Genomic DNA, 14,645 nt, shown 5'->3' with positions numbered 1-14,645 from the left:
GAGCGAGAGTGAGCACAAGTAGACAGAGTGGCAGGCAGAGGCAGAGGGAGAAGCAGGCTCCCTGCCGAGCAAGGAGCCCGATGCGGGACTCGATCCCAGGATGCTGGGATCATGACCTGAGCCGAAGGCAGCTGCTTAACCAACTGAGCCACCCAGGCGTCCCAACTTTGTTTTTATTTTTAAGCAGATTGTAGTAGTAAGCAGTATGGTGGGTGGGTAATGTCCTAGAAAGCAAGAGGAGGAGCAGGAAAGAGAGAGAATACAGAACTAAATAAAGTGAAAATAGTGGGATAGGTGTAGTTTAGCAAGTTAGATCACCTAAAATTCTTGCCAGTACTCAACTCTTGGTTTTCTGGACTAATAAGGTGGAAAAGAACTCTGAATGAGTTTAAAGCAAGAGGACCACTTTGAAAAATTGTATTTGGTTTTAGAATTCAGCCAGAGGTACATGAACCACAGATGTTCATTACCCCTCCCAGGACCAACTTCATTTTCAGCAGCCTGGGTAGGACAACCATAAATGAACTCAATAGAACATAGCTACCCTGGTATTTCCTTGCTCAATCTCCATAACTAGCTTTACACATTTTGCTCAGTATTTTAAACTAAAAGAGCTTCTGGTAAAAGTAAATTACAGACTGGAACTTTTCTCCAGAAAAAGTAAGTTCTCATTCAGTCTGAAAGCCCTGTTCTTATAGTTTGGCCTCTTTGTCTATTTCCCATCTTCCAGTTAGGCTTGTCCATCCTTAGAGACTCAGCCCAAGTTCTGTGATGATCTATCCAAGTTTGAATCCAAATGAGTTTTTCTTACTGAAACTTCTGTGCCTCCTATTGTATTGCTTAGTTATTATTCTATGAACATATGTCTTGCCTCTTTAATTGGACTATAAGCTCTCTAGAGGTTATATAACATGTATATCACTTATTTTTTTGGATTATAAAGCATTCCTTGCCCAGTTATGGGCTAATGGAAGGTGTTAAAAATGAATAAAAAAAATTTGGGGGGGCCCTCCCTATTCACATAGACCCGCTCAAAGTGGAGAACCTACCTCAGCCCTCCAGGATGAGTCTGGTCTTTCTACGTATAAATCATTAATGACCTTTTGCTTTTTATTTCTGACATTAATTTTAAAAGTTCTGGGAAAATCATTTTTTATTTGCACATGAAATAATGTGCTGTTTCTCAGAATGAAAACATATTCTGAGAGTCATTTTTGTTATGAATAATTTAGAACATTTGTGTATATTCTATTTCTGGGTAAAATAGCACAAAATCAGATTTTAGTAATGCGTGTGTGATACATAGTTAAAAACAAAAAAAATATCTTCTTGAATGTTTGCCTTTGCAGTAAATTCAGTCACTCAAATTGTTTTCTCTCAAGGCCCAAAAATGCTAGGGCATTGCCAGCTTTGAGTTTATCCTGCAAAAGAAAAGAGAGGTTTTAAAGTATTACTTAATGGTTATTTCAAAATACTTTACTGATTGTCTTTATCAGGTTTTTAAAAGATGAATTTCCCAATGCGAGAGAAAAATATTACCAGTTTAAACAATGAATATCTTTTTTTTTTAAAGATTTTTATTTATTTATTTGACAGAGATCACAAGTAGGCAGAGAGGCAGGCAGAGAGAGAGAGAGGGGGAAGCAGGCTCCCTGCTGAGCAGAGATCCTGATGTGGGGCTCAATCCCAGGACCCTGGGATCATGACCTGAGCTAAAGGCAGAGGCTTTAATCCACTGAGCCATCCAGGCGCCCCTAAACAACAAATTTCTTGACCCCTGTTCTGCCTCACTGTTTAAAATCTAAGTTTGAAACTTGGTCATGGGAAGAAAGGACAATTAGAAGGGGGAAAGCCCCCTTAGGGAAAAATGCCCTTCTTTAGAAACCTCTGTAGGACCCTCTAAATGGGTTTCAAGGACTGTTTAGAGACAAATACAGTTGACCCTTGAACAACACGGGTTTGAACTGTGCAGGTCCACTTACATGTGGATATTTTCAATAAATATATTGGAAAATTCTTCAGAGATTTGTGACAATTTGAAAAAAACTCACAAACTGTGTAGCCTAGAATTACTGAAAAAATTGTAAAAAGTTAGGTATTGTAAGAATACAGTATATGATACAAGTAAGATACAAAATATGTGTTAATTATTTATGTTATCAGTAAGGCTTTTGTTCAACAGCAAGCTATTAGTAGTTAAGTTTTTGGGGAGCCAAAAGTTATATGTGGATTTTGATAAAAGGGTCAACACTACTAACTCTGTGTTGTTCAAGGTCAACTTAATAGAGAAAGGGTACAGGTTAGGTCTGTGGGACAGGTGAGCTGGAAATAGTGCCCAGAAGTCCTCTAGACATCCTCCAGTTTTTAGACATATGTGTTGTCCCTTCACATAGCCTGAACAAAAGGTAATTTCTTCGGGCACAAGAGAAGTGGTAGATGAAGTACCTCAGAATATGCAAATATGTAAATTTATAGATTTCAGATGAAAAAAGGCCTGCCAAATTTTTCTTCAGTTTCTTTCCAGTTATAGACTAGGTCAACCCTACAGCAAGAACTCCTGAGAGCTGGGGCACCTGGGTGGCTCAGTTGATTAAGCCTCTGCCTTCACCTCAGGTCATGATCCTGGAGTCCCCAGATCGAGCTGCACATTGAGCCCCCCTGCTCAGGGGGGAGACTGTAGCTACCTCTGCCTGTCCCCTGCTCATGTGCACATGCTTCTCCCCCCCCCCCAAATAAATAAATAAAATCTTAAAAAAAAATACTGTGAGTTAAGGGGATAACTTCTTGATATATGTCCAGCTTGCAAAGGGCCCCATGTAGCTGAGAGTAGAAGCAAACATGCATGGGGTTGTGTAATATCTGTGGATATTAACGCATCTCTATATATTTTGATCACTTAAGGGTTCTTACACAGCCTTGGACAGAGGGATTTGAGGCAGGGACCTCTTATTCAGGGTGCTTCCCTGATACACACTTGTGCCATCCCCATCTTAAAGGGAAGATTTAGAAGAGAAAACTGCTTTTAAAAATAGGTTGGTACCAACTATCATTTGAAGAAGATACATTTTTGCGCGTCGGATTTGGTGTTGGGTCCATGTGCTATAATCTAACAGTTAATGTTGCCTTTGGCAAATCACCCAGCACCTAAATCTTGTTTTCCTCCTCTGCATTTACATGGTGGAATACATCTTCCTGTCTACCTCCCAGCGCTGCTGTGGTCATCAAATGGGTGACCACAAATTATGTGGCTCAAAATTCAAAGGTTGTAAGATGCTTCCTTTCACTACTGCCATCCAACCAGTACTTTTTCTTCCCAGAGTTACCAGTTTCTTGTCTGTTTTCCCAGAGATATTTTATGCATTTATAAGCAAATACTTATATTTAGGTATATGGACTTTTTTTCACAAGTGGATAGTGTATTAAACACAAATGGAAGTACACTGTATTCGTTGTTTTGTACCTTGCTTTTTAAACTTAAGATACTTTGGAAATTGATTTTTAATTTTTTTATGGGTATATACATTCCATTGTATGGATATATTATTTATTTAACTATTATCCTGTAGATTGTTTCAGTATTTTATTATAAATAATTTTATAGTAACCTTGTACAGAATGTTGTGAATTTGTGAGTGTAACGTTTTCATGTAAGAGTTTTTTTTAAAACTTTGACCTTAAAAGTCATAAGCAGATAAAATAAAGAACTAGAGGCACAAAATAATAATAATTATCTGGTAAAGGTCAAATCAGGAGACTTAAGGTAATTTGGTTTTAGTTTACTTTTGGTTAAGGGAACTTGGATTCTAGTTTAGAAGGAAGCCAGGAATTATGCAAAAGGATTATGACTGAGACTTTAAAAAAAAATGTTATTTATTTGAGAGAAGAAAGAGGGAGCATGAGCGGGGAGAGGGGAAGTGGAGAGGGAGAGGGAGAAACATACTCCTTGCTGAGTAGGGGGCCCGTGAGCAGAGTTCAATCTTAGGACCTCTGAGTCATGACCTGAGCAGAAGGCAGACGCTTAACTGACTGAGCCACCCAGGCACCCTATGACTGAGATTTTTATAAGATTTGTTAAGAGTTTATATGTCCCTGTGTCTTCATCTTTGGCCACCCTTGACCTCAGTTGTGATTGGCAGTGAATCCCTTAGGAAGAACTTGTTTTATTGTGGGGTACGGGCGGGATGGGAGGGGGATGACAAAGGAGAGGGGGTCTGAGGACATGGATTCTGATTTTAAACTCATTTTGGTTCATAAGCTGAAGGGGCAGAATAGGCAGTGGCAGCATTATAGTACATTTTAGTATCATTTACCCACACTAAAAATCAAATGCCAAAGTTAAAAAATCATTACTTGAGAGTTCTGGTTCTTTGAGTATTTGTTAATCAAGACTTTAATCTCAATATCCAAATAACCAGAATCATTACAATTTTTGAAATTGATAGATTTGTTACAGAAATGTTAAAGGAAAAACTTAGACATTTTTCTTGTTCATCTAACATACAAGCATAAATATTATGATATGCTTCTCTACAGTTTCTGTTTTTGGCTCTATGAATTTAGTTGTACTAGGTTGACTTTCAGCTTTTAAAAAATAATTTAAAAAATTTAATTCCAGTGTAGTTAACATAAAGTTAGTTTCAGGGGTACAATGTAGTGATTCAGTTGTTCCACTCAGTGCTCTCAAGATAAATGTACTCTTAATCCCTATCACCTATTTCACCCATCCCTCCAACCATCTTCCCTCTGGGAACCATCTGTTCTCTATAGTTAAGAGTCTGTTTCTTGGTTTGTCTTATTTTTTCCCTTTTGTTTGTTTTGTTTCTTAAATTTCACATTTGCATGAAATCATACGGTATTTGTCTTTCTCTGACCAACTTATTCTTAGCTTTATACTCTGTAGCTGCAGCTGTGTCACTGGAAATGGCAAAATTTCATTCATTTTTTATGGCTGAGTAATATTCCATTGTATATATACACCACATCTTCCTTTGCCCTTAAATAGTTCCACTATTTCTAATAACAATTCTAGGAGTATTATGCATAATGTTTTCCTTGTTCTTTGTTGTCACATTTGAAAGTACTCTGAAATCAAAGAATTGAGTGGAAAAACTCAGGAAGAAAACCATGAGGCAAAAGACATATACCTTTGTTTCTGCATCAAATTCTTCTATGGACTCTATCAATTTCCCAGGTTCCAGCTCCCCTAGTGGAAAGGGGTAATCAGTTCCCAAAATGACTTTATCCTGAAAAAAAATTTTTTTTAACTGTAACTTGACAGAGGATCAAAGAACCTTCCCTAAATATAATTATATTTACTTATTACAAGCACTCCTATGATAAGATAACAAATCCTTTCAGTTAAGAGAAACAAACTGATCTAAAATGTTTGATTTAATGGATTCAAAACATATTTTGACATTTTCTCCAGCAGGTGTCGCTATTGGGTTTCTTAAAGTTGCGAATCAACCTGCCCCCATCCTCCCTCTTTTGAGTAACTGAAATATATAAGAAGTAAGCATTTATTTAATAAAACATGTTGATATCTGCAGATGAAATGAAGGATTCTATATTTCTTAGAATGACACACTGCAATTGATCCCATAATTTTTTTTCGGTTTTATTTATTTATTTGATGGGGGGAGGAGAGAGGACTCATGAGCGGTGGGGACGGGCAGAGGGAGAGGAGAAGCAGACTCCCTGCTGAGCAGAGAGCCCAGTGTGGCTCTACACTCAATGTGGGGCTCAAACTGAGACCAAGAGTTGCACACTCCATGGACTGAGCCGACCAGGTGCCCCTGATCACGTAATTTTTGAAAACATGCTGCAGTTGAAAAGGAAAAAAAAAAACAAAACAAACAAACAACTGGATGAAAAGTAAAGACAAACAAAAACCAATCCCCAAAGAATTCTAATCTCTACAAACTGAATAGTTGTCTTTTTTTTTTTTTTTTAAATGATGTCGCTCTGAATCTCCGTTTGACACTTTGTACAACAAAGCAGTACAGGCTTGTCCATCAACAAATATATAAAGCAGTATGTCAATCAGTGTGTTAGAATCTAGATTATCCTGGTCAACCAAACAGAAATGGTCCCTGTCCTCAGAGAACTCATAATGTAGTAAGTAAGAGAGATATTAAATCAGTAATGGCAATCTATCAAAATAAAATAAAAACATTTTGTAAAAGATATTTTATTTATTTGACAGAGAGAGAGAGATCACAAGTAGGCAGAGAGGCAGGCAGAGGGAGAGGGGGAAGCAGGCTCCCTGCTGAGCAGAGAGCCCAATGCAGGGCTTGATCCCAAGACCCCGAGATCATGACCTGAGCTGAAGGCAGATGCTTAACCCACTGAGACAGCCAGGTGCCCCAATAAAAACATTTTCAACCAGAAATTTTACTTCTAGAAAAATATTCCACTAATACACATGTAATAGAAATATACACAAGGAAATTAATTATAACATTATTTGTAGCAGCAAAAGACTAGCAAACTAAACTATAGCATATCTAAACAAGAGGAATGAGGAATACTTACATATGTTGAAATGGAATAATCACTAAGTTATACTGTAAAGAGAAATAATGTTGAGGTTATATTGTAAAGAGAAAAAGTCTACGACAGTGTATCTGCTATGCTTGTATTTCTGTTTTTAACAAGGGACCTATAGACAAAGAAATATACTTTTGTATGTATACAGTCTATTTCAGGAGTGGTACTCATGAAACAAATAACATTAGTTGCCTCTGAAAAGAAGATTAGGATTTGGAGATGGAGGAGATCCCTGCCTCCCTTTAAGAAATGTAATTCATGGGGCACCTGGGTGGCTCAGTTGGTTGGGTGTCTGCCTTTGGCTCAGTTGGTGACCCAGGGTCCTGGGATTGAGCCCCACATCGGGGTCCCTGCTCAGCAGGTAGAGTCTGCTTCTCCCTCTCTCTCTGCCCCTCCCCTGCTCTCTCTTTCTCTCTCTGTCAAATAAATAAATAAAATCTTAAAAAAAAATTCACATAACTTAAAATTTAGCCTTTTGAATGTATAATTCAGTGTGTTTTAGTGTATTTATGGATTTGTGTAATCATTCCCACCATCTTATTCCAGAACATTTTTATCATACCAAAGTTGATCCCATACCCATTAGCAGGCACTCCCCATTCCCTCCTTCCTCCCTTCCTAGTGTAAACTAATTTATCCTCTGTGTCTATGGAATTGCCTATTCTGGACCTTTCATGTAACTGGAATTATGTAATATGTAATATGTTGCGTCTTTTGTTTAATGTACTGTTTTCAAGGTTCATCCATGTTGTAGTCTAGATCAGTACTTCTTTCCTTTTTAGATGGCATAATAGTCCAATGTATAGATGTACCATATTTTGTTTATCCCTTAGCAGGTGATGGACACTTGGGTTGTTTCTACTTTCTGGCTTTTATGATAGTGTTGCTCTGAACATCTTTTAAAATTAACATATAGTATATTGTTAGTTTCAGAGGTAGACTTCAGTGATTCACCAGTTGTATGTAACACCTAGTGTTATATATATATATCATATATTATATATATATATATCATTACATCACATGCGCTCCGTAATGTCTGTCACCCACTTACTCCATTCCCCCACCCACCTCTCCTCCAGCAACCCTCAGTTTGTTTCCTATAGGTAAGAGTCTCTTACAGTTTGTTTCCCTCTCTGATTTCGGCTTACTTTATTTTTCCTTCTCTTCCCTTATAATCCTCTTTTGTTTCTTAAATCCCACATGTGAGTGAAATTATGATAATTGTTTTTCTCTGGTTGACTTATTTCACTTAGCATAATACTGTCTAGTACTCTGAACATTTTTTTTTTTTAAAGATTTTATTTATCTATCTGACAGAGAGAGAGAGGGATCACAACTAGGCAAAGAGGCAGGCAGAGAGAGAGAGGGAAGCAGGCTCCCTGCCGAGCAGAGGGCCGGATGCGGAGCTCGATCCCAGGACCCTGAGATCATGACCTGAGCCGAAGGCAGAGGCTTAACCCACTGAGCCACCCAGGCGCCCCTCTGAACATTTTTATACAAGTTTTTACCATGAGCATGTTTTCACTTCTCTTGGATATACACTTAGGAGTGGAATTGCTGAGTCATATGGTAAGTCCATATGGTAAGTCCATTCCCACCAGAAATGCATAAGGGTTCCAGTTTCTCCAAATCCTCATCAGTTCTTGTTATTATCCATCTTTTTGATTAAAGCCATCATAGTAGGTATGAAGTAGTATTTCTCTGTTGTTTTGATCTGCACTTTTCTAGTGACTAATTACGTTGAACATCTTTTCATGCATTCGTTGTCTTTGGGGAAATACCTATTCTGATCCTTTGTGTCTATTCAAGCCCATCTATTTACTTTTTTTTTTTTTTAAGATTTTATTTATTTATTTGACACAGAGAGACAGTGAGAGAGGGAACACAAGCAGGGGGGGCTAGAGAGGGAGAAGCAGGCTGAGCAAGGTGTCTGACTCCTGGCTTGATCCCAGGATGCTGGGATCATAACCTGAGCTGAAGGCAGATGCTTAACTACTGAGCCACCCAGGCACCCAAAGCCCCTGTATTTTCTTTTTATAGTTAAATTGTAAGAATTTTAAAATATTTTCTGAATATTAGAGATTTATCAGACATAAATTTATAAATATTTTCTTCTGTGTGGGTTGTCTTTTCACTTTACTAGACATGTATTTGAAGTACAAAAGTTTCATTTTGATGAAGTCTAGTTTATCTGATTTTTTCCATTTTTTGCTTATGTTTTTGGCATCACATTTAAGAAATTATTTCCTAAACCAAGGTCACAAAGATTTACAACCATATTTTCTTTGAAGCATTTGTAGTTTTAGCTCTTCCATTTAGGTCTTTGTTCTATTGGAGTTTATTTTATTTTATTAAAGATTTTTATTTATTTATTTGAGAGAGAGACAAAGAGAGCACAAGTAGGGGGAACAGCAGAGTCAGAGGCACAAGCAGACTCTTTGCTGAGCAGGAAGCCTGATGCGGGACTTGATCCCAGGGCCCTGAGATCATGACCTGAAGTCAGATGTCTGACTGACAAAGCTACCCGGAGGCCCCTATTGGAGTTTATTTTATTTATTTATTTATTTATTTATTTATTTATTTATAGATTTTATTTTTTAAAGATTTTATTTATTTGATAGAGATTACAAGTAGGCAGAGAGGCAGGCAGAGAGAGAGGAGGAAGCAGGTTTCCCGCTGAGCAGAGAGCCCGATGCAGGGCTCGATCCCAGCACCCTGGGATCATGACCTGAGCCGAAGGCAGAGGCTTAACCCACTGAGCCACCCAGGCGCCCCTGGAGTTTATTTTTATGTAGGGTGTAAATAAGGGGCACAATTTAAATTTTTTTCATGTGAATATCCGGTTGTTTCACTTGTGTCAAAAGACTATTCTTTCCTCATTTAATTGTATTGGCACTTGTGTTCAAAATGTCTCTTATGCTAGTACTACACAGTTTTGACTACGATAGCTGCATAGAATGTTTTGAAATTGGAAGTGTGAATCCTTCAAATTTGTCCCTCTTTTTCACATTGTTTTGGTTATTCTGGGTCCATTGCTTTTATATATGAGTTTTAAGATTTGCTTGTCAGTTCCTGCCCCCCCTCCCCCAAAGGCACCTGGTTTTGTTTTTTTTTTTAATCGGGATTACATTGAATCTTTTAGGTCAATTCAGCACTTCCATACATCACCTGGTGCTCATCACAAGTGCACTCCTTAATGAACATGGGATGTCTTTTCATTTATTTAGGTCTTCTGTAGTTTTCTTCAACAATGTTTTATGGTTTAGTGTCCAAGTCTGGCATTTCTTCAGTTGGATTTATTCCTAAGTATTTTATTCTTTTTGATACTATTATAAACGGAATTTCCCCCTCAATTTCATGTATGGATTATTCATTGCTAGTTTATTGAAATACAGTTATTTTTAAAAAAGATTTATTTATTTATTTGAGAGAGGTAGGGAAAGGGGCAGAGGGAGAGGGAGAGAGAAACTCAAGTAGACTCTGTGCTGAGTGCGGAGCCCATTGCAGGGCCTAACCCCACAACTCTGAGATCAGATCTGAGCCAAAACCATGAGCTGAAAGCTTTACCTGTGCCACTCATGCACCCCTGAAATACAATTAATTTTTATATACTTATCTGTTACCTACAACCTTGCTGAATCTGTTTATTAGCCCTAATAATTTATTTGTGGAATCTGTAGGATTTTCTATATATAAATTCATGTCATCTGAAATAATTTTGCTTCTTCCTTTCTAATCTGGATGCCTTTTATTTATTTTTCTTCCTTAATTGTCCTGGCTAAAATCTCCAGTACCATATTGAATAGAAGTGGTGAGAACAGAACCTTTCAGTTCACCATTAAGTTTGTTAATGTTAGTTGGGGATTTTTCACAGATGCGCTGTATCAGATTGAGGAAGCTCTCCTACTAGTTGCTGAGTGTTTTTTTATCATGAAGGCTGTTGGGTCTTGTTGAGTACTTTTCCTGCACCTATTGAGATGATTGTGTTGTTTTTGTCCTTTATTAATATGGTGTATTATATTAATTTTTGTGTGTGTGTTGAAAAACTTGCATTCCTGGGATAAACCTCAGTAGGTCATGGCGTATAATTCTTTTTATATGTTGCTGGATTGAGTTTAATAAATATCACTGGGGGAGGGCACCTGGGTGGCTCAGTTGGTCAAGTGTCTGCCTTTTGCTCAGGTCATGATCTTGGAGTCCTGGATCGAGCCTTGAGTTGGGCTCCCTGCTCAGTGGTGAGCCTGCTTCTCCTTCTTCTGCTTCTCTGCCTCGTGCTCTCTCTCCCAAATAAATAAATAAGTGAAACCTTAAGGAAAATAAAATTACTAATTTAACCTCTTTACTTGTTAGAGGTCTATTCAGATATTCTTTTTCCCTTGAATCAGTTTCTGTCATTTTTCTAGGAATTTCATTTCATTTAGCTTATCTAATTTGTTAGTGTACGATTGCTCATTGTTTCTTCTTATAATTCTTATTATCTCTGTAAGGTCTACAGTAATGGCCTCCTCTTTCATTTCCAATTTTAGTAATTTGAATCTTCTCTCTTTCTTGGTCAGTTTAGCTAAAGTTTTGCCATGTGAGCTTATCTCAACCAAATTTTGGTTTTGTGATTTTCTCTATTTTTCTATTCTTTATTTTTTTCATATCTGCTCTGATATTTATTATTTCCTTCCACATGCTCACTTTGGGTTTAGTTTGCTTTCCTTTTTCTAGTTTCTTAAGGTGCAAGCCTAGGCTATTGAGTTGAGATTTTTCTTCTTGTTTACTATAGGCATTTTGCAGCTATAAATTCCCCACTAAGTACTGCTTTAGCAACACTTCATGAATTTTGGAATATTATGTTTTATATTGTATTTGTTTTAAGTATTTTCTAATTTTCCTTGTGATTTCTTCTCTGTCTAGTGTCCTTTCATTTCAGCCTACAGGTATGCTCTTTAGCATTTCTTGTACAGCATGTCTACTAATGATGAATTCTCTTTGTTTTTGTTTATTTTGAAATGTTTTCATCTCTCTTCATTCTTGGAGGATACTTTTGCTGGATCTAGAGTTTCTGATTTACAGTTTTTTTTCTTTCAGTGCTCTAAATATGTTTTCCACTGCCTTCATGGTTTCTGGTGAGAGCTAAGGATAGAGCCGTAGAGAACACCAACATTGCAGGTGGAATGGTTGCAGAAATGGAGGGTAGAGGGGAGTCACCCACAAGAGGTAGAGAGAATGATTGAGGTGGAAGGAAAGCCAGAAAAAAGCGGTATTAGAAAAAAAATGCAGCGGTGCCTGAGTGACTCAGTCATTAAGTGTCTGCCTTCAGCTCAGGTCGTGATCCCAGGGGCCTGGAATTGAGCCCCATCTCGGGCTCCCTGCTCTGCAAAGAGCCTGCTTCTCCCTCTCCCACTCCCCATGTTTGTGTTCCCTTTCTCACTTTCTCTCTTTCTATCAAATAAGTAAATAAAATATTAAAAAAAAAGAAAAATGCAAAGAGAGATGTTTAAAGTTTTTAATAAGTAATGCTTTAGAGAGCATAAAAAAGGTAAGCACTGAAGAGTGTCTATTGGTTATGCCATCCTTATTAAGTGTACATCCAGTGGAGCGACAGGGAGAAAAACAGATGAATTGTATGAAAAATAAATAAATAGTGGGGCGCCTGGGTGGCTCAGTGGGTTAAAGCCTCTGCCTTCAGCTCAGGTCATGATCGTAGGGTCCTGGGATCAAGCCCCACATCGGGCTCTCTGCTCAGCGGGGAGCCTGCTTCCCTTCCTCTCTCTGCCTGCTTCTCTATTTGTAATCTCTGTCTGTCAAATAAATAAATAAAATCTTAAAAAAAAATAAATGAATAGTGAAAAAATGGCAAGTGTCTCTTAGCTTGGGTGCCCCTCTTCTCTTTCATTGCTGTTCTATTTGTGCTACTTAGGTAGTCTTGTCTGTAAACAAAGATCTAACTCCTAAGCCTCGAGTCTTGAGTATAGGTCTTCCTGCTGGACTTTGCCCCTCAGCTACCTCAAAGGCAATTAAAACTCAATATGTTACCTAATACTGAAGTCCTGATCTTAGTATTTATTCTATATCATGTTCATTCTCATTCTCTCCCTTCTCATTTTCCCACACTCTTAACTCTCTTTTCCATCGCTGTCCACTTGTATCCTGGATATCTTCTGTTTGCTTCTCCAGATCCACTCTCCATTCTCCTTTACTATTTGTCCCCTGGAGACTGACCAGTATGAACTATGCAAATACTCCCTTGATCTTAGGCTTCTAGTTGGGTTTGGCTGATAGGTAACATGGGTGGCAGACTGGAGAGTGGAACGAAAGTGTTTATGTTTCAGGTCCCTTCCTGTGGAGTTACTCAGCTTAGCTCTACCTAAAAGTCTCTGCTCTTGTTATGCAGACCCTTTCACAGAGTCCTGTCTTGAAGTTTTGGCCTAGAATGGAAATGGAGCTTTCCATACCTTCATAAGTACTCCATTTATTAATTTTCTTGTAGTTTTCCCAATTCAAGCTTACCATCTTATTTTTTGCTGGAACCCTGTTGTCACAGTGTGTACCAGTTATACCAAACTTTATAGTTTCCTGAATTTACTGGGTTGATTGCATCCAGCCCTGAACTCCTATTTTTGATTGATTGAATGATTGATTGATGGATGTGGTAGATACCTCTTTGTTTTGCCAAAATTTCAAACTGATAGGAATGTTGCAGGGTAATTTAGGGATCTGCTATTTAACCTTCACGCAGATTCACCAATTTTTTACATTTTGCCCCCTTTGCTTTATCATTTTCTTTTTATGGATAATTGTGTGTATATGCATATTATTCTGAACTATGTGTAAGGTGGAAAATCATGGCTCCTTACATCTAAACAAATTAGTTTATTACCTAAGAAACAAGGACATTTAAAAAATATAATCACAGTACAGTTCTCAAAATCAGAACAGTTAAAATTAACATAATGCTATTATATTATTCCTAGTCCATACTCAATTTTGTCAGCTGTCCCGATAATCTTTTTTCCTAGTCTAGGATCCAACTGATAATCACATTAAATTTAGTTGCTCTGAAGTTTCTCTTAATTTAGAATACTTTTTTTTGTTTGTTTACTCTTGACCTGGATTTTTTTTGAAGAGTACAGTCTAGCTATTTTATAGAATGTCCTTAAGTTTGTGTTTGTCTGATTGTTCCTCATGATTACATATATTATCTATTTTTGGTAGGAATCTTACAGAAATGATATTGTCTTTTTCAGTACATCATATTAGGGGTGCATGACACCAGTATGTCCTAGTATTGGTGATGTTTAATCATTTAGTTCAGTTGGTGCCCACCTAGTTTCTCTACTATAAAGTTACAATTTTTTTCCCTTCATGATTAATAAGAAATTTGTGTGGAGACACTTTAGGATCACATAAACATCTTGTTCCTCATCAAACTTTTATTCACTGGTTTTATCATATTTTATCAGTAATGATTTCTAGCTCTATAATTTTTTCTACACTCTTTAATTCTAAGGAGGAGATTTTATTATATACATATGCTTATTTACTGAAATATATATGCTCATGTATTTATTCACATATATTCTGCACCCATTTATATATTTATATCATTCTGGACTTTATTTTATTTAGTGGGTTATAACCCATTCCTGTCATTGTTTATTTTTGATGAACATCATAAATTTGATCAGTGTGAATACCTTCAAGTTGTTCCCTGTGTCCTCGTGTTATTTCCCCACTATTTTTTAAGTACTCTCAAGCACAAGTTGTTTTTCTAGCTAATTTTGTACTTTCTCTCTTCTGGAATCAGCCATTTCTTCAAACAGCCCAGTTTCCCTATTGTGAAAAATGGTATCAATAAACTAAGATCTGGGTAGAATGCGCAGAAAATATTTTCAGAATTGCTGATACATAGTACTGCAAAAAGTAAAGTTAGCTAGAATTATATATATACATATATATATATGTATATATATATATATATTTTAAACATTTTCTTTATTTATTTGAGAGAGAGAGAGTTTGAGAAGGGGGAGGGTCAGAGAGAGAAGCAGACTCCCTGCTGAGCAGGGAGCCCGATGTGGGACTTGATCCTGGGACTCCAGGAT

At 37.3% G+C, this 14,645-nt stretch overlaps 1 protein-coding gene across 5 annotated transcripts in view; it reads right to left on the bottom strand.

The window, feature by feature from the left end:
- Positions 1-401: 401 nt before the first annotated feature.
- The window catches only part of ACMSD (aminocarboxymuconate semialdehyde decarboxylase), a 98,511-nt gene continuing 84,267 nt past the window's right edge, over positions 402-14,645 (bottom strand). The window contains exons 9-11 of one of the 5 annotated variants that reach the window (XR_013966620.1): positions 6,535-6,566; positions 5,145-5,243; positions 402-1,421 (exon numbers count right to left, since the gene is read on the bottom strand). Coding sequence is in view for 4 of the 5 variants with exons in the window: in XM_080799786.1 (XP_080655912.1) it covers positions 1,359-1,421; positions 5,145-5,243 (162 nt within the window). In the remaining variant the exon portion in view is untranslated. Of the gene's footprint in view, positions 1,422-5,144; positions 5,244-5,631; positions 5,822-6,534; positions 6,567-14,645 lie in introns of those variants that run through there. The other 4 variants (XM_080799787.1, XM_080799786.1, XM_080799789.1 and 1 more) reach the window with 4 other exon arrangements.

This window comes from Martes martes (assembly GCF_963455335.1).
Source record: "Martes martes genome assembly, chromosome: 3".
Taxonomy (NCBI): Eukaryota; Metazoa; Chordata; class Mammalia; order Carnivora; family Mustelidae; genus Martes; species Martes martes.
This window is presented reverse-complemented; position numbering and strand designations above follow the sequence as displayed.